The following is a 21,214-nucleotide window of genomic DNA, read 5'->3' on the forward strand; positions in this document are numbered from 1 at the left end:
TTGCAATTGACATTTTTGAATGGAAAATTATTCAAATCTGTAAAAATTGTTGGAAAACGCATATTATAGTAACCTATATAATAACCTAAATCTATATATATTTCAAAAAAGTTTTTAAAAATTTTGACATATCAATGTTCCCAAGCGTTGATGCATCTTCCTTTATTCTTCTACCATGGATGCATCTAAACACACTATGGCCGGTTATTACATCTTTCCGCCAGATAAAAAAGTGATTTTGTCGGACACATAAATCGTTTTTCGTTATTACAAGTCTCATTTAAATAAAAACTGACCGATAAGCAAAAGGCCAGACCATCTTCCCTTTATCTTTTAACGTAAAGTTTACTGACTTCATGTTGCCATATTTTATATTGATAATATAACAATAACAGCAAAATTTATTTAAATAAGGAAATGGATAACACAAATCATTTATTTTATATTGAAGAACTGAATTATAAATTTATTTCACAAAATTAATTACAAATTCGTTTTGTTTATTATTTTCAAACTAAAATGAAGATGCCATTGTGAAAAAAATGCTGTGACTACCAGTTACTTTTGCAAAAAGCTTGCCATATCTCTGTAAAAATGCTTATATTTTAAAGGAAAGATGTAATAATGAGAACCCGATAATGTGAACTTTATCCTTCACTTTTCCTAAAGTAAGGGATAACAAAAGTGGACTATGAAGGGAAGATATAAGATCGGGTCCATATCTTATAAACCCAGTGGCTTAATCTTGCTTTAGAAACACTCTCAATATTATAAATTCGTCTATATTTTTTTTTTTTTGTTAAATCAATGACCACCCACCTTAAGCTGGGAATACATAAAGCGCTTATTTAGCTGGCTTAAGTCATCGACTGGCTTCTTTGGAAATGAACAAAGGAGCCTAGGGCCAAAATCGAACTAGGTCAACCTAAAACTCCTTTGTTCATCTACGAAGAAGCCAGCCGATGAATTAAGCCAGCCAAATATGCGCTTTATGTATTTCCAGCCTTATTTCGTACAGTGTTCATCCTCTATATTCCTTGAATTTAATCAGCTGCTAAGCAGTTTTCTCATTTTCATTTCTTTTTCATTCTTCTTGTTTTTTCCGAAGGCCAAAGAAGAATAAAGTTTTTTCTTTAATTACCTGTCGTCGAGAAACTTTTGAAAACAATAATTAAAAAGTGTTATTTTATCACACTACTTAATAATACATATTGAAAAGTTAACCAATTAAGTCAATTTACTGTTAACTTTGTGTGCCTAGGGCACACAACGTCTGTGTGGAGGGGAGTAAACTTGTGGTTAGGTTGGAAAATGAAAATAGTTGTGAAGACAAATGGGCGTGAGGGTGTGTGAAATCAACAGTGAATTAGTTAAATTCGATCGACAATGTGTTATAGATTTTTTTCATAAATGGAAGAAAAAGTGTTTCAGTATTGAGGTGAGAGTACGAAATAGGCATTTTTGACTGGCTGAGAGGTGAAAGTACATAAAGGCTTTTTTGACTGGCTTAAGTCATCGGCTGGTTTCTTCGTAGGTGAAAAAAAGAAGTTTAAGGTTGACTTAGTTCGATTTTGTCCCTACGTTCCTTTGTTCTTTTCTGAAGAAACCTGCCAGACAAAAAAGCATTTTATGTGTTCTCATCTTTAATCGTACGTTAGGGGTACGGAATATTAGTACCAAATTTTGGTTACAGTTAAACGACCAATAAAACTTAAATATTTCTTTATTCTCCACTCCCTTGTTCGTTCGTTCCGTACTTTTATTTTTCAGCAACTATGTAAAATGCAGCTCTGATTCCAGAAAGTTTGTGCTGTGTGAACACCAGATTAAATAAAATAAAGAAGGTAAAGTCATTTGAAATAAGCATATCCATCTCTGCATTTTATGTAATTTACCTTGTCACTACCATGGTAGAAGAATATGATAGACGCATCGAAACAGCTGCTGGGACAATGAACTGTCAAAACCATTTCGAAATTGAAATTTTTGAATGAAAAATTATTTAAATTTGCAAAAATTGTTGAAACGCGTATTATAACAACCTCCGAATGACATCGTTAAGAAAACATATAAAAATCTACTTATATTTTTATTATTTATTTTATTTTCATCAGCTTTTTGTGTAGCGTCATTATTTTGACATGAATTTGACAATTTCCCATTCCCGTAATATTTCTTTTTTTTTTTTTTGAAAATTTGACATTTTGCTACCAGAAAAGGACGGGAACGGAGCTAATATGTTTTTTTTTATAATATTTAATATATATAATTCAATAAATTCCAGCATCCATTATAAACCCAAACGCTCCTTAATGCCCATTTGTTTGATTAGTGTATAGAGCGAAAAGGAAAATTTGGCAATCTGTAAAAAAAGAAAGGAAAATTCGTAACAATACTAGTAAAAAGACAAAAAAGACAATTTATAAATAAAAATATTTACAAAAATTGCTTGCTTTACAAATGCGACAAAAATTAAATAACCGATTTCATGTGTGGCCATACACCTTAATAGACTATAGAGAGTAGAGTATACATTACCAATTTCTTAAGTAGAGTATACATTATCGATCATTATGATTGCTATTCGCCGAAATCTAAACATATACAGAATGAGATGAAAAAACTGCAGCCAACTTCAGACTGCTGTCATTTCTAAGCCACTCGTCGGACAGCTGTTAAAATTATTCCAGTGACAGCTCATTATATTGTTTATAAGCGTACAAGAGCATTTTGGTGAGAATTTTCCAGAAAAAAAAGTTATTCGTGATGGAATTCAAGCGTGATACTGTGATTTCTTTATACTTGACTGGAAGAACTCCAGGTGACTATCGTTGGAGCACTCCAGCATTTAAATGTGACTAAATCTTTTGTGTCTCGTACCATCGCTCGTTACCGTGATACTGATACTGGTAGCGCAGACCGGCGTCAATGAAGTGGACGGAAGAAAACAGCAACATCAGCAGAAATGGTTCGGAAATGGAAAAGAAGCGATTTGATCGAAACCCGCGTCGCAGTGGCCGAAATATGGCTCCTGAGCTGAACATATCGCAATATTCCATTCGGCAAATATTGGAAAATGAACTCAGGGTAAAGTCATTGAAATTCCACAAAGTGCAAGAACTTACACCGCAACAGAAAGAAAATAGGGTGGAAATACATAAAGCGCATATTTGGCTGGCTTGAGTCATCGGCTGGTTTCTTCATAGATGAACAAAGGATTTGTAGGTTGACTTAGTTCGATTTTGGCCTTATGCTCCTTTGTTGATTTCCGAAGAAGTCTTAAGCCAGCCAGATAAGCGCTTTATGCATTTCCACCTATAGACTCAAAAGAGCTAAAGAGTTGCTTCGTTTGGCCAAAAGTGGTGAACTGCCAAATTTGGTTTTCTCCGTCTCCGATGAGAAAACATTCTTTGTCCAACAGTTTGTAAACAAACAAAGTGATCGTGTTTACTTTCCAAAGAGGTCAGCTGAAAATGTGCAAATGCAAATGGCCATCAGAACTCAAGCGCCGGAAATGGTAATGGTGTGGGTCGCCATTACAGCCGATGGTCGCTCTGCGCTCGTATTAATCGACCGTGGCATCAGAATAAATGCCGAATGTTATCGAGAAAATATTCTGGAGGATGTATTGAAGCCTTGGGCATGCAAACATTTTGGCCGCAGACCTTGGACATCCCAACCGGACTCAGCACCATCGCAGCACTCAGCACGCGCCATCCAAGAATGGTTACAAAATGAGGTTCCTCGCTTCATTTCCAGCGCAAAATGGCCACCAAAATCTCCGGATACCAATCCGTTGGACTATTGTGTCTGAAGTATTTTGGAAATCAAGGTTGGCACTAAAAAATACCAAAGTGTGGATTCCCTCAAGCAAGCGCTTCGCCGGGAATGGGCCAAAATACCGCAGAGCAACATTCGGGCAGCATGTGACGTTTTCATTGGCCGTTTGAAGGCCATAATTCGGGCCAAAGGTGACCAATTCAAACAAATCTAAACTTGATGCTAAAATTTGATGCTATTTCCGACATTTTTTGCTTTCATTTAATAAAATTAAAAAAAAAGGAAAAAATTATGCCGTTTGACTTTGTTGCAGTTTTTCTTTTATCTCACCCTGTATGTAGTCCTGTGGATTTCATTTGAAGTATACGAAATTGACGCAATATCAAATGCCATACTTACACTTATAAAACTATTCAAATTAATGGGAAATATTTTTCCAGCCCACAATTCCATGCTCTTCTGAGTGCGCTGTATGAAAAATATCAACAGTTTACGATAACGCCTATCCTGATCAATCCATGCCGAGTGGAATATTTCCGTAGCCAAAGTGTCACTGTCGTACAGCAAACAATTGGCATAATAACACAAAGGGAATATCTCCACCGATACGGCAATGACATAAAACCCTGAGGCGGCCATTGCGGTTATGGTTGCAGCAAAAACGGCAATGTTTATCAGTGTTATGCCCAAAATGACAGCTGTTATGGAAAATTGTAGAAATATCGTACGCGAAATGACGGGAGAGATAATATTGTAGAGCCTGTGGATGGAGAGGACATGTAGGTTATGATATCGGCAATTATTAAACTTTTCTTCGTAAAACACGTAATTGAGGTATCGACATAACGGTGGAACTACATAAAGAGATTTTCTGACTGGCATAAGTCATCAGCTGGCTTCTTCGTAAAAGAACAAAGGAGTTTTAGGTTAACTTAGTTCGATTTTGGCCATACGCTCCTTTGTTCTTTTACGAAGAAGCCAGCTGATGACTTATGCCAGTCAGAAAAGCTCTTTACGTACTTCCACATTAGAACAGGCTTTCATCAATACATGCATGGTAGAAAAATACAGGTAGATGCATCATCGCTTGGCAACATTGATATGTCAAATTTTTTAAATTGTTTTTTAAAAAATAGGTGTATTTTTATAAGTTTTCTCACACGACATGATATGAATTTTTCAACAATTTTTACAAACTTGAATAATTTTTCATTCAAAATTTTTAATTTCTAAATTGGTTTGACAGTTCATTGTCCAATCAGCTGTGTCGATGCCACTAACGGTGTTCTTCTGCCATGAATGCATAGAATGTTAGGCTATGTTTACATCAAGCAAATAAAAAAACGTTATTTAAGTTGTCCTCTTCACTGTTGTTTTGGTGCCAAGGTATACTGGCTTAAGTCATCGACTGGCTTCTTCGTAAAAAAACAATGGAATCTTAAGGTGAGATTACATAAATCGCATTTTTGACTGGCTCGACAGTCATCGACAGGCTTCTTCGTAGAGAAACAAAGGAGTTAGGTTGATTTAGTTCGATTTTGGTCCTAGACTCCTTTGTTCTTTTTCGAAGAAGCCAGCCGATGACAGTCAAAAAAGTGTTTTATTTACTCTCACCTTAAGGGCTTAATTCATCGGCTGGCTTCTTCGAAAAAGAACAAAGGAGCGTAGGGCCAAATCGAACTAAATTAACCTAAAATTCCTTTGTTCCTCTACGAAAAAGCCAGCCGATGACGAAAGTCAGTCAAAAAGCATTTTATGTATTCACCCCTTTAAGGTACCAGTACATAAAACGCTTTTTTGAGCGTGGGGCCAAAATCGAACTAAGTCAACCTAAAACGTCATGGTTCCTCTACGAAGAAGCCACCCGATGACTTAAGCAACAAAATATGTATGTATTTCCACCCAAAGTCATCGGCTGGCTTCTTCGTAGAGGAACTATGACGTTTTAGGTTGACTTAGTTCGATTTTGGCCCTACGCTCAAAAAAGCGTTTTATGTACAAAGGAGTTTTAGGTTGGCTTAGTTCGATTTTGGCCCTACGCTCCTTTGTTAATTTCCAAAGAAGCCAGAGAGATAAGCGCTTTATGTATTCCCACCTTTAAGAAAGTCAAAAAAAAAAAACCTTTTATGCACTTTCACCTCAAGCCCTTCTTTCTCTTACTCCGACAAATCCTTATGATCTTTGATGCAACTTTTCAGCTCTTCCAAATTCTGATCAGCTGTTTGATCCACTTTTCGTCCCATTTTACGTATTCTTAGCAGCAAAACACGTACATGTCCTCGCAAGATACAAACATAAATCGTGCCATACGAATCATTGGCCACCTGCTGGAGACATGTCCACGTAACTAGGACGTATTCCAGAAATGAAGCCAAATAAAATTCCCGTTTCGAACGTTTCCAATCTAGAAAAAATAAATTTATCGAATACGATGGTACACCCGATACCAATGCTGAAATGTATGTCATCGTTGTATAGGTCCAATAGGCGGTGATATAGCCCAACACAATTTTCCTTCCCAAATCACGAATATTGAACAACTCTTGGATTTCGTCTTCAGCCCGGCAATGTTGATCCATTTTATCCATTAGTTTTTCGGCAGCTTCCAATTTTGTTTTATAATAGATGAGGAGGAGAATTTTTATGGCACAACCATAGACATTTATCACGGCCTGGATGGAGGTGAGAAAAACGCCAACATTGAAGTCCTGATCGGTTTTGCGAAAGTAACTGGTGGTAAAGCTAATGGGTGTAAATACTGTCGTTAAACTATGAATAACAATGACATAGATAATGTAAAGATGAGGATGGTTTTTAGTAACGTGTATTCCCATGACACGAAAACATATGTAAAGATTGGTGAGGGCCTGCTTTGTGGCCACTTTTTTAGATATTTTGACAGCTAGGGGGAGTAACAAGTCAAAAAAATAAATTGATTAATAAATAAAATAAGTATTATAGTTCTCATGGTAGAATTAGGAAGATAAAGTCATTGCAAATAAGAATATCCATCTCTGTATTGTCTTGTCAAATTTCACTGCAGATAAAATAGGTTCCCATTCTTCGAAAATGAACAAAAGAGTCTAGGGCCAAAATCGAACTAAGTCAACCTAAAACTCTTTTGTTTATCTACGAAGAAGCCAGCCGATTACTTAAGCCAGCCAAATATGCGCTTTAAGTATTTCCACCCTAAATAATTTTGAAAATAATTGTAAACATATAATTGCACGACTCTACCTTCTTAATTCTACAATAACTATTTTGTGGTTTACATACTTTTCTTTTTGCCCAGCATTTTGTGGTTACAACTCACTCTGCTCAAAGCTAATTCACAAAATGGGACAAGATAAGTCCAAAGCCCTTTATATAGCTTAGAACAACTTTGCAAATTACGTTTGCTTTTTATGGGTAGCTAATGAAAGGGTTTTCTTGTGCGTAATTATAGTTTTTATAATCGCAAATATTCTCTTTGAAATCGAGCAGGGAGTAAAATGTGTTGTTATACAAAGTCCCAATTTACACGTTGAAATTTCGGCGAAATGAAAAATGAATATTGTGGAAAAGGGAAGGGCGAGTTCACTCGACATCTTATCTTTTCTTTATAGTCCAGTTTTGTTATCCCTTAAGATGAGAATACATAAAACGATTTTTTGACTGACATAAGGTGAGAGTACATAAACAAGCGGAAGTCTTCGCATAATATATTTTGTGACATATCATCAAGAGATGCCAGAGCCGCGCTCAAATCCTGCCGTCGCTGTTCCCTATAATTTGACATTAAAATGCCTAGACATGATGCCATGATAGAAGAATACAGGTAGACGCATCGACAAAGCTGCTGAGACAATGAACTGTCAAACTAATTTTGAAATTAAATATTTTAAATGAAAAAATTTTCAAATTTGTAAAAATTGTCCAAAAAAAGTATATTACAATAACCTCCGATTGACGTCTTATAAGAAAACATATAAAAATCTACATATAGAGGGTGAGATAAAAAAAACTGCAACAAAGTCAAAAGCCATAATTTTTACATTTTTTTTAATTTTATTGAATGAAAGCAAAAAAATGTCGGAAACAGCATCAAATTTTAGAATAAGTTTAGATTTGTTTGAATTTGTAACCTTTGGCACGAATTATGGCCTTCAAACGGCCATTGAAAACGTCACACGCTGCCCAAATGTTGGCCCATTACCGGCGAAGCGCTTGCTTGCGGTGATCGACAGTTTGGTATTTTTTAGTGCCAACCTTGCTTTTCAAAATACTCCAGACACAATAGTCCAACGGATGGGTATCCGGAAATTTTGGTGGCCATTGTGCGCTGGAAATGAAGCGAAGAACCTCATTTTGTAACCTTCTTGGGTGGCGCGTGTTGAGTGCGATGGTGCTGAGTCCTGTTCGAATTGGACACCCTTGGCACGAATTATGGCCTACGAACGGCCAATGAAACCGTCACACGCTGCCCGAATGTTGCTCTGCGGTATTTTGGCTCACTTCCAGCGAAGCACTTGCTTGAGGTGATCGACACTTTGGTATATTTTAGTGCCAACCTTGCTTTCTAAAATACTCCAGACACAATAGTCCAACGGATTGGTATCCGGAGATTTTGGTGGCCATTGTGCGCTGGAAATGAAGCGAGGAACCTCACCATTTTTGGGTGGCGCGTGTTGAGTGCGATCGTGCTGAGTCCTGTTGGAATGTCCAAGGTCTGCGGCCAAAATGTTTGTGTGCCCAAGGCTTTAATATACCCTTCAGAATATTTTCGCGATAATATTCGGCATTTATTCTGATGCCACGGTCGATAAATACGAGCGGAGAGCGGCCATCGGCTGTTATGGCGGCCACACCGTCACCATCACCATGACCGGTGCTTGAGTTCTGATGGCCAAACGAAAGTGCACATTTTCAGCCGACCTCTTTGGCAGGTAAACACGATCATTTTGTTTGTTTGCAAACTGCTGGACAACGAATGTTTTCTTATCGGAGACGGAGGAAACCCAAATTCAGCAGTTCACCACTTTCGGTCAAGCGAAGCAACTCTTCAGCTCTTTTGAGTCTATTTTCTTTCTGTTGCGGTGTAAGTTCCCGCACTTTTTGGAATTTCAAAGGCTTTACCCTGAGCTCATTTTTCAATATTTGCCGAATGGAATTTTGCGATATGTTCAGCTCGCGAGCCATTTTTCGGCCACTGCGACGCGGGTTTCGATCAAGTCGCTTCTTTACTTTTCAAACCATTTCTGCTGATGTTGCTGTTTTCTTCCGTCCACTTCCTTGACGTCGGGCTACGCTACCAGTAACGAGCGATGGTACGAGACACAAAAGATTTATTCACATTTAAATGCTGGAGTGCTCTAACGATAGCCACTTGGGGTTTTACTAGCCAAATATAAAGGAATCACACTATCACGCTTGAATTCCATCACGAATAGCATTTTTTCTGGAAAATTCTTACCAAAATGCTTTTGTGCGCTTGTAAACAATATAATGAGCTGTCACTGGAATAATTTTAAGGCTGGAAATACATAAAGAGCATATTTGGTTGACTTAAGTCATCAGCTGGCTTCTTCGTAGATGAACAAAGGAGTTTTAGGTTGACTTAGTTCGATTTTGGCCCTAGGCTCCTTTGTTCATCCAGCCAGCCAGATAAGCCTTTTATGTATTCCCACCTTAACAGCTGTCGGACGAGTGGCTTAGACATGATAGCAACCTGAAGTTGGTTGGAGTTTCTTCATCTCACCCTATATTTGAAATTTGTTTTTTAATTTTTGACACATCAATGTTCCCAATTAAGGTGAGAATACAGCGTAGGGCCGAAATCGATCTAAGTCAACCTAAAACTCTTTCGTTCCTCTATGAAGAAGTCAGCCAATTACTTACACCTGTAAAAAAGCGTTTTATGTATTCTCACCTTTACCATTTATGACACTGACTAATAGCGTGTTTACATACTCGCAATCTAGTAGATTTTGGGACTTCCATTATTATATTTCCCAAAAGAATGTTCATGTGTTTTTCGTATTTACTGTTGAAAGGATTATTATGATAATTTTTATTTATTGCTTCTTTACTTATTTTCATTGCCATAACTCAATTGATAATTTCTTGAATTCAAATGCGGAAATTTTACGAAAAAAAAAGAGTTTAATCATAAAGAAGGGGCTTGAATGGAGTAAATTTTACAACTTCTTCGCCCCTCTCTACTAAAAACATCCTTTTCCTCACGGCAAACTTTACACGTGTTAATTGGGTCTATATTGTTCTCGTTTCTGTTTTTATTTTTGTTTTTCTTTCTTTCTTTTAAAACGTAAACAAAACTTTTTCCTTTGTTAAATTTCCTTTTGAAAAGAGCAAATAAATATATTATTTTATCACACTAGTTAATAATACGTTTCAAAGCTTACAATTGCTAACTTTGTTTGCTAGTACAAATTGTGTCTAGAAAAGGAGGAGCAATAAACATGAGGTAAGGTGGAATATAAAAGAAAGATACGTTAGATGGGCGGAAATCAACTATAAGTTGTTATAATTAAATATCTTCTTGATGGAAAATTTAAAAATTGGTTTATGTTTGGTATATGCATGGTAGAAGAATACAGGCAGTAGCATCGACACAGCTGCTGGGACAATGGACTGTCAAACCGATCTTGGAATTGAAAATCTTGAATGAAAAATTATTGAAATTTGTAAAAATTTTTGAAAAATTCATATCATTACAATCTCCGATTTGCGTCGTATAAGAAAACAAATAAAAATCTACTTATTTTTGACAAAACACATTAAAAATTTTGACATATCAATGTTCCCAAGCGTTGATGCATCTACCTATATTCTTCTACCATAGGTATATGTGTATCAATGGTACAATTCATACGATCAGAATTTTTTTTTTCATGTCCCTTCATTGTCAAATTTATATTTTGTGGTTCCTCCTTAGATATGGACGTACAACTGGCAAGAATTTGTCTTTATTTCCGACCTAAACGTCTAAACGCACGCCATTTATATACACTTTCAAGAAAGAGGTCCCATAAGTAATCTCAGACTTGATTATGGAAGGGGTACATTTTTGCTTCAAATAATAATTTTGCCGCAGCTAGGACAAGTATGAGGACCGACAATATTGTGGCTTGTTTTACTATAATACTGGTGGAAGATTGTCTCGAATTTTCAGTCGAATTGGCCATGGCAAGAAATTTTTAGCGCATGTTTTCCTTTGACAAACAGAATCTATAAATGTGAGAATACATAAAAGGCTTTTTTAACTGGCTTAAGTCATCGACTGGCTTCGTCGTAGAGGAACGAAGGAGTTTTAGGTTGACTTAGTTCGATTTTTGCCCTACGCTTCTTTATTCATTTGCGAAGAAGCCAGCCGTTGGCTAAGCCAGTCAAAACAAAAAAAAAAAACGTTTTATGTATTCTCACCTTAAAGCAGTTATTGTGAATATTCTGGGGATTTGATCTTTAAAGACTGACTTAAAAAATTAAATTAAATAAGAGATTATCCATAATATTAAGGACAGAAACTATACATTTCTACATGTAAATAAAATTCGTTTTACCATGGAAAACAGAAACTAAGAAATTATTTATTCTTGTTGTAAAATATGCCTCTTGTCATTCGTATTTATTTTAGAAGGGTTGCCATATTCGGTTTAGCAAATGAGTCATCCTCATGGTAGAAGAATACAGGTAGTCGCATCGACACAGCTGCTGGGACAATGAACTGTCAAATCGATTTTGGAATTGAAAATGTTAAATAAAACATATTATTTGCATTGTATAAGAAAACATGTGAAAATGTAATTATCTTTGACAAAACATTTTAAAATTTTACATAGCAATGTTCCCAAACGTTAATGCATCTACCTGTATTCTTCTGCCATGCATAGAACTCAAAAAATAAGAGATTTTTTATTATTTTGTAAAATATGCCACTCGTCATACGTCTGTATTTTATATATGTTTCTTGGAGAAGGGTTGCCATATTCGATTTGGCAAATAAGTCAATCTCAATTATTTTGCCTTGAATTGTGGCATTATTTGTCTTTGTTTCTACCTTCATTTTGTTCTTTTGATTGTTTGGCCTTAAAGTGTGAGTACATAAGCAGCTTGAAGTCTTCTCATGGCACATTTTGAGATATATCATAAAGGGATGCCAGATCCGCACTTGAATTCTGGAAGAATCAAATTTTGAAATAATATTCAATACCACGAAGGAAAAGACTTATTTTTTAGTCCTGGAACAGACCATTAATGATATCGAAATGCATCCTTCATTATGAGGATTTATTTTAGGTATATAAAGTGGAATTGACAACGTATACTTATAGCCGACTGGTATCGTATAAGAAAATTTATAAAAATCTACTTATTTTTGGAGAAAAAAAAAACATTTAAAAATTTTTGATGTATAAAAAAAAAAAAAAAAAAAAAAAACACTTCAAAATTTTTGACATATCAATGTTCCCATGCGTTGATGCACCTACCTTTATTTCTCTACCATGATTATAGTATTTCATACTCAACTAAAACACAAAGCTTTTTTAAGTTTTGTTTTGTATAAAAATAACTTTTGTTTTTTTTATTTATATTCATATATATATTTGTTATGTTTTTGAAAATTTTTTAAAGTAACTTATGATTAGGTTGTTTTTTTTTTTTTCATTTATTTATTTAATAATTATATAGAATTTTCTTGCAAAATGTTTTTGTACACTTTAAGAAAAAAACTTAAGATACATATTGAAAGAATAACGAGCATCTAGCATTAGTATAAAAAGCATATAGTTAAATAAAATTGACAAGCAACATTTAAATACTATACAATGGAAGATATAAGATTACGTTTACACTTCCTATCACCATTATGATTCATTTGATGTAAGATGCATGAACGTTCGATAGATCTGAATAAGAAAATTATAATGATAAACGACTTCAGTGTAAACATGGCCTTAATATAGGCTTAGATTTAGGAAATCCACTCGATCTCAAATGTCAAATCCATAGCGTATACTGGATTTATGTATACGATTTCCGTGACGTATATGCTGTGGTATGGTAGAAGAATACAGGTAGACGCATCGACACAGCTGCTGGGACGGTGAACTGTCAAACCAATTTTAGAATTGAATTTTTTGAATAGAAAACTATTTAACTTTCTAAAAATTGTTGAAAGCCTCATATTATAATAACCGTCGTATAAAAAACATATTAAAATCTACTTATATTTGAAGAAACATTTAACATTGACATTTCAATGTTCACAAGCGTTAATGCATCTACATGTATTTTTCTACCATGCGCTGTGTTATCGATTTTTAAACAATAAGTAGATTTTTATATGTTTTTTATACGACGTCAAACGGAGGTTATTATAATATGAGACTTATACGACGTCTATCAGAGTTTGTTAAACATTTTAAACAGTTTTTACAAATGTGAATAATTTGTCATTCAGAAATTTTAAAACAAAAATTGGTTTGACAGTTCATTGTCCCAGCAGCTGTGTCAATGCGTCTACCTATATTCTTCTACCATATCAGTTCCACAGCGTAAAAGTCAAATAATATCCACCGAATTTATGTATACGATTTACGTGACGTATACGCTCTGGTTGAAGAATAAGGTAACTTAATATGTCAAAAAAATTAAACAATTTTTAAAAAATAAATTGATTTTTTATTTATATGTTTTCCTATACGACGTCTATCAGAAGTTGTTAAGATATGCATTTTTCCACAATTTTTACAAATTTGGATAATTTTTAATTGAAAAAATTGCAATTCCAAAATTGGTTTGACAGTTCATTGTACCAGGAGCTGTGTCGAAGCGACAACCAGTATTCTTCTACTATGTGTATTGACATCTGAAATCGGGTGGATTTTTAGTCTAAACATACTCTTAGATAAAAATTCATGTTGGAAACATTTATAATTGATCTGTTCCAGAAGTGCAAAAATATTAGATTTTTACTACGATAATAGATTTGTTCTTTATAATATCGAAAAATTGCAAAACTAGTAGATTCTTGCAGGTTCTGGAACAGAGCAAATGTAAATTGGTATGTGTCGTATGACAACATGGTAGAATAGTATAGGTGGACGCATCGAGACAGCTGCTGGGACAATGAACTGTCAAACCAATTTTGCAATTTAAAATGTTGAATGAAAAATTATTCACATTTGCAAAAAATTGTTGAAAAACGCGTATAACCTCAGAATGACGTCGTATAAAAAATGTACTAAAAAAGACATTTAAATTTTTTTGACATATCAATGTCCTAAGCGTTGATGCATCTACCTGTGTTCTTCTATCATGTATGATTACGAAAATATCCATCGAATATATCATTATAGATTACTTTTGGCGATAAAAAGCCTCTGTGTAAACATAGTATTTAAGCTAATAATACAAGTTGGTAATTTCATAGTCCCACCTGACCACACATCAAATTCGTTGTGACTGAAAACTGATATGTGGCCAGCGGGTTTTATATATATTATTGTTCATCATTGTTTAAAAGCAACTTAAAATAAAAGCAACACATAATTTTGTTCAATTCAATTAGTTTGCAACAAAACCCGCTATATTTGTTTATGAAGAAAATTTTTTTCTTATTTTTAACTATGAGTGTGTTATTTCCAAAAAAAAACGTAAATATCTTTTATTGTTCTTATATCCTTTTCGTTTACATTACTTTCTTAAGTTTTCATTTATTTTAAAACAAAACTTTATTGCATTTCTTTATAATAAATTAATTTCTTTTTACTGTTTGTTGTTTAATGCATTTATTTTTTAAATTATTGTTTAACTATTTTTGTTTAACTATGATTTATTTTCGTTTTTTTTTTTGTTTATACGTCTTTTTGGTATTATTAAATAGGTATTATCTTTATTTTATTTAAAATGTATTGCATTTGATCGATAACACAGTGCTACAAATTTCAAAAAAAAAAAAATTGGAACGCAATTAGGTCTTTTTTTAATTCGTGTCATTCAATGGTGTAAACATGGTAGAAGAATACAGTTTGTCGCATTGACACAGCTGCTGGAACAATGAACTGTCAAAGCCATTTTACAAATTGAAACGTTTGAATGAAATATTATTCAAATTCGTTAAAATTGTTGAAAATTGCATATCATAAGAACCTCTGGTTGGTGTCGTATAAGAAATCTTATAAAAATCTATTTATTTTTGAAAAAAAAAAAAAAAAAAAACATTTCAATAATTTTGACATATCAATGTTCCCAAGCATTTATGCATCTACCTGTATTCTTGTATCATGGTGTAAATGAAAGAAGCATGGCAGTCCCATTTCATTTCTGAGGCAGTTCCATTTCAAAAAAAAAAAAAACATATCTATAACTACATATTTCTGCAAGTTCCAAGTTCCTAGAGGAACAAAGGAATTTTAGGGTGACCTAGTTTAATTTTGGGCCTATGCTTCTTTGTTCATTTCCGAAGAAGCCAGCCGATCTAAAACTCCTTTGTCTCTTGCTAGGAACACAATTGGAGCGAACGACGAATTTTTTCGCGGCGTATGTTCGTCGTCAAAAATAAAGCACATATGTGTATATGGAAGTGCACACAATCACGGCACAGGCGAAAATTTCGTCGGTCGCCGCGAACTCAATTAGCTTTATTTCTATTTCATACGCCGGCGACCGGCGAACAAAACAGTACAAGGTGGCCATACTTGTACCAATTTTATGTGTTTTAGTAAATAAAGTTACTTTTTACTTTAAAATTTGTTATGGTCACTCTACTATCTGTTACTCGTATAAAAAAACATAATAAATTTGTTTATTTATTTGTGTACTTGCGCCTGAGTGAAGATGGATATCAGTGAATTTATAATAGAGAAGATGGACATAAGTGAAATTATAATAGAGAACGTAAAGAATTATGTGTTCTTGTATAATTCATTGTAGTCAACAAATGAGCAAAAAGTAAACGACTTCATCAGCTGTTTTATAATTTCGTCGGTATTGTGTTCCATACGACGAATTTTCGCGGCTCATTTTGTCGCCGCGTAGGGCGAAATTCGTCGTTCGCTCCAATTGTGTTCCTAGCATCTCTCATGGTAGAAGAATATAGGTAGACGCATCGACACGGCTTCTGGGACAATGAACTGTCAAATCGATTTGGAATTGAAAATGTTAAATGAAAAATTATTTAAATTTAGAAATATTGTTGAAAAACGCAAATTATAATAACCTCCGAATGACGTCGTATAAGAAAACATAAAAAATCTACTTATATTTGAAAAGACATTTGAAATTTTTTGACATATCAATGTTCCCAAGCGTGGATGCATCTACCCGTATTCTTCTACCATGGGGAATACATAAAGCACATATATGACTGGCTTCTTCGAAGAGGAACCAAGGAGTTTTAGGTTGACTTTGTTCGATTTTGGCTTTAGGCTCCTTTGTTTATTTCGGAAGAAGCCAGCCAAAAAAAACGTTTTGATGTATTCTCACCCCCTACAGGTGCAATTACATAAAAAGCTTGAAGTCATGGCTAGACATATTAATGTCAAATTATAATGGAAAACGATGGCAGGATTTTAGTGCGGCTCTGTAATCCCTTTATGAAATGTCACAAAAAATGCCTAGCCATGACTTTAAGCCTCTGATGTACTTGCACCTTCAGTCATTGGCTGGCTTCTTCAGAAATGAACAAAGGAGGCTAGGGTCAAAATCGAACTAAGTCTACCTAAAACTCCTTTATTCCGCTACGAAGAAGCCAACCGATAACTTAAGCCCGTCAAAGAAGCGGTTTATGTATTCTCACCTTTGTTGTTTATTAGAAATCTAAATATAAAGCAAAAGTATGTCTTGTAGACTCAAGCACCACGAATTTAAAAAAATGCCTAACCTCACTTTTTTTATCAAAATATTACCGATTTTACATATTGTCATTTATAGCACTGCGTTTATGACCAAGAATACTGTTGAAGACTCTTTATACACTGTTCTTTAACGGATTTTTGGTTATATGCAATATAAAAATAGGATCGTAAAATTGAACAATACATATATATGTGGGTTTACAAGGGTTTGGATTGTTTAAGTTATTATTGATTATATAGCAGCTTGTGGTAAGACACAAACATAAACAAACATTAACAATTTCGCTAAACAATAATAAAACGAGTTATTTATATATCATTTTATTCATGTATTCCGTTTGTTGGCAAAATTTATATATAATAGGCGTTTTTTTTTGCAGAACAAGCTTAATCTAAATTAAAAGAAATTTAATTTATATACTTTTGAAAAAAAGGTTATATATATATTTCTACCTTAAAAAAGAAAACAATAATCAGTTTTCCATTTTAGAAAGTATTTTATTTTACTTTCCAATATTATCTTATAATTAAGAAATTCTATGTACAATAATATAATAATTAATTAGCATTTTTGCCATGGTAGAATTAAGAAGGTAAAGTCAATTCAAATAAACATATCTATTTCTTAATTTTCTATAATTTACCTTGTCAAATTTTCTGGCGTGGAATACAGATTCCCATCTCTGATTTGTATATATACAAGGGATACATAAATACATATTTTGACAATATGATATTGTCAAATGAACATGGTAGAAGAATATAGGTAGGCGCGTCGACACAGCTGCTGGGACAATGAACTGTCAAACCAATTTTGGAATTGAAAATGTTGAATGAAAAATTATTTAAATTTGTAAAAATTGGTAAAAAATCGAATTATAATAGCCTCCGAATGACGTAGTATAAGACAACATATAAAAATCTACTTATATTTGAAAAAAACATTAAAATTATTTTGACATATCAATGCTCCCAAGTGTTGATGCATCTACCTGTATTATTCTGCCATGCAAATGAATAATTTTGAAAGAATTTTAAATCATATGATTACTATGAATTTCCCTTCTTAATTCTATAATGCATTTTTGCTATAGTTTTTATTATAACACATATTTTTTTAATAATACGCAATGTGTCAAATAATTTGTTATTATTTTGCCCTTTATATAATTCTGGTATAATTAAGTTTATTATTGATTTATGTTGAAAAAAATCATTGTTGACATATGTGACGTTTCATGTTCCTCGCTCTCTTTCTTTTTATGACGGGTTGAAGTAAAGAAGTATATTTTTGTGAAATTAAATATAATTATTTACTAAGTCACAATTTTTTATAAATACACGAGCTCCTGAAAATAAAATCTAAGTTAATATCTGAAGTAAAGGTTGCCTTTTGTTATTGTGCTAACATGGTAGAAGAATATAGATAGACGCATCGACACAGCTGCTGGGACAATGAACTGTCAAACCAATTTTGGAATTGAAAATGTTGAATGAAAAATTATTTGAATTTGTAAAAATTATTGAAAACACATATTATTAACCTCTGAATGACGTCGTATAAGTAAACATAAAGAAATCTACTTATATTTGAAGAGAAACTTAAAATTTTTTGACATATCAATGTTCCCATGCGTTGATGCATCTACCTGTATTCGTCTAGAATGTCGATCTGCCACCGTCAATTTATTATAGAAAATATGAGAAAGGAATGTGTCGATATTTAACCTAAACAATTATTTTTTAAAGCTTTCAGGCAACACATTAATTCTGCCGAAACTGACCAGAATGTCAGATATGGTAGAAGAATACAGGTAGATGCATCAACGCTTGGGAACATTGATATGTCCAAAATTATAAAATGTTTTTTTTTTTTTCAAATATAAGTAGATTTTTATTTGTTTTCAATCGAAGGTTGTTAAGATGTCCAGTTTTTAAAATTTGAATAATTTTTCTTTAAAAATTTTCAATTATAAAATTGTGTCTGCCTGCAAGCGTTGATGCATCTACCTGTATTCTACTAGCAAGTCATCCGCCGAAAATAACCAGAATTCTAACCAGTTGAACAATAGCACGTTTAGATTCGACGTCTCTTCCAGGGTTAGCCCTCTTAATTTACGGATCACAATAAATTTGTTGTGAAAAATATACATTGAAATTATTGTATTTGATCGATTATCAGGGCTAAACCGAGTAGAGGTTCAGTATGTAAACGTAGTATAACTCCAATTATGTAAAAGTATCAAATATTTCAAATTTTTCAAAAATGGCAACAGTGTTGTATTTTTACACCGATTTAAGGTTTCATCTCATTTAATTTCGGCCCATAATTTTTCTCTTACCCATTTTGAGAGTTACCGACAAAAATTGGAAAAAGTAAAGCGTTCTGAAGGTGAGAATACATAAACGCTTTTTTGGTTGGCATCTTCGAAAATAACAAGGAAGCGTAGTGCCAAAATCGAACTAAGTCAACCTAAAATTCTTTTGTTCCTCTACGAAGAAGCCAGCCAATGACTTAAGCCAATCAAAAAAGCGTTTTATGTATTCTCGCCTTAATTTCGATCATTGTTTCTAATACTTTTGCCACCTTTGCAAATTTCCACCAAAAACTGTTCCCGTGCTGTAACAAAGTTGCTATTTTTTTTTCTCTCTCTAAAAACAAAAAATGACAATTTTTTATATATATTGCATAACAAAAGTTAATATATATTAATTAGTTTTCATACATTTTTATTGGCTTATTTTTATTTTCTTTCTTTAATCTTTATATATATATATTCGCATATGAACTTGATCAGGAAAAAAATGTTTACACAATAGTTGATTTTTTTTGTTTGTTATTCTTGTAAGGCATTTTTACATGTATGCAAAACTTTTTTTTTTTTGAAACTCCTATAAAATATTTTAATTTTTTTATTTATTGGAAAATTTTATAAAACATTTATGTTATTGTGTCTTAATATATACTTTTATTAATATTATTTAGAGTATTGTATTGGTTGTTTTGTTTAAATATATAAAAAAAAGATTTTTTTATGAATATTTGGGAAATAAGGCTAATAAAAGATTGTAATATATTTATATATATATTTACAAAAACAAAACATGATGACTAATTTGGCGTAAAAGTGGGAGAGAGATGACACCTTGGAATGTAAAAAATAATAATAATAATTTATTTAAAATTATAAATGTATTTACAGATTGGAAAGTCAGCAAAATTAATTAGAAATATAAAAAAACATAAATTTGTTATAATAAAACATGTTACAACGAAAATTCTTATTTTTTATATATACGATTTTTTGCTGCAAAAATCATTTTTATATTACATTATCTCAATGAAATAAATATATGATCCTTTTAGCATTAACTTATTACAATAAAGCAATGGCATTTCATGTTACTTTAAATTTGTTTTCTTTCTTTTGCTATTTCAACCATAGATGATATCAAGAGGTCACATGCTCGACATTTTCTTCCATAGAATACAATTATTTCACTTATCATATCTTTTTTTTTTTAATTATATCTTAAAATAAAATGAAATTTGACATGTTCCCCGCCAGCTTCAACATATAAAAAGAATGTGTTACCATTTCACCTAAACATTCATGCATGTTTTTAATCTTTATAGCAGTCCGGCCACATAGTAATTTCTGTTATATATACCAATGGGCTCTTTCTATCTCCTGAAAATATGAAAATATCCGTTACTAAACCAATGTAGACTACAAGCAGTCGTATCGACGCCGCTGCTAGAACAATAAAATGTGAAACCACTTTTTAAATTGAAAAGTTTGAATGAAAAATTATACAAATTTGTAAAATTTGTTTAAAAATTTATATGATAAGAACCTCCGATTGGCGTTGTATAAGAAAACTTATAAAAATCTACTTATTTTTGAAAAACATTTTAAAATTTTCGACATATCAATGTTGCCAAGCGTTGATGCAACTACCTGTAGTTGACAGCTGGCTCAAGCCGTCCGCACAAGCCACAGCTATCGACGACAAAATGAAAAGTAGGAACAAGATCCTCAAGGCGTTAGTTGGCAGCATTTGAGGTGCGGACAAGGAGGCTTGTCGTCCTGTTACAACGTAATAGATTGATCTTTGGTCAGCTATGCGGCCTCAGAGTTGTCTGCGAATATAAGTGCTACACAGTGGAAAAAAACATCCAGACCTGCCAGAATGCTGCCCTCTTCATAACAATAGTAGACCATCTACATGATGGAATTATAATCATAGGCTTTTGTTGTAGTATATGCTTGGGTGTCATCGTGGGAATCGTCCAAACCATCATATGGTGGATAATGCTCTCACAACCAACTATGTCAGGAAGGACATACATAATCTAGATAGGGAGGTCCAACACTTTAAGAGAGAGCCTCTAGATAAAGAAGTCTATCAGGCAGATCTGAATAACATTCATACTGATGAAGTCGTAGATGCCCTTCATCCATTGCAGCCGAAGAACGTCACCTCTCTAGACAAACTAGGGTAGTTTTGGCGCAATTACTTTAAGGATGGTGTAGTCCTTTTAACTGGTATCGGACACGAATTGTCAAAGGTAT

General features: G+C 33.3%; 1 protein-coding gene across 1 annotated transcript; it reads right to left on the minus strand.

The window, feature by feature from the left end:
* Positions 1 to 2,202: 2,202 nt before the first annotated feature.
* On the minus strand, positions 2,203 to 7,163 carry LOC105262345 (odorant receptor 7a-like). Its single transcript, XM_059118702.1, has 4 exons — positions 7,057 to 7,163; positions 5,941 to 6,682; positions 4,180 to 4,540; positions 2,203 to 2,362 (listed from the first exon to the last, which is right to left on the minus strand). Exons 1-4 carry the CDS (start codon positions 7,073 to 7,075, stop codon positions 2,291 to 2,293), a joined length of 1,194 nt encoding a protein of 397 aa, XP_058974685.1. The 5' UTR covers positions 7,076 to 7,163; the 3' UTR covers positions 2,203 to 2,290.
* Between the last annotated feature and the right edge of the window lie 14,051 nt (positions 7,164 to 21,214).

Source organism: Musca domestica, unplaced genomic scaffold (assembly GCF_030504385.1).
Source record: "Musca domestica strain aabys unplaced genomic scaffold, Musca_domestica.polishedcontigs.V.1.1 13, whole genome shotgun sequence".
Lineage (NCBI taxonomy): Eukaryota > Metazoa > Arthropoda > Insecta > Diptera > Muscidae > Musca > Musca domestica.

What these genes read in the sequence shown, in the direction of transcription:
- LOC105262345 (XM_059118702.1), bottom strand. An exon ending in GATCATAAGGATTTGTCGGA is followed by an intron (nt 4,541 to 5,940) that starts GTAAGAGAAAGA and finishes CTCCATCCACAG; the next exon opens with GCTCTACAATATTATCTCTC. An exon ending in ATTTGAATAGTTTTATAAGT is followed by an intron (nt 2,363 to 4,179) that starts GTAAGTATGGCA and finishes CTTTTTTTACAG; the next exon opens with ATTGCCAAATTTTCCTTTTC.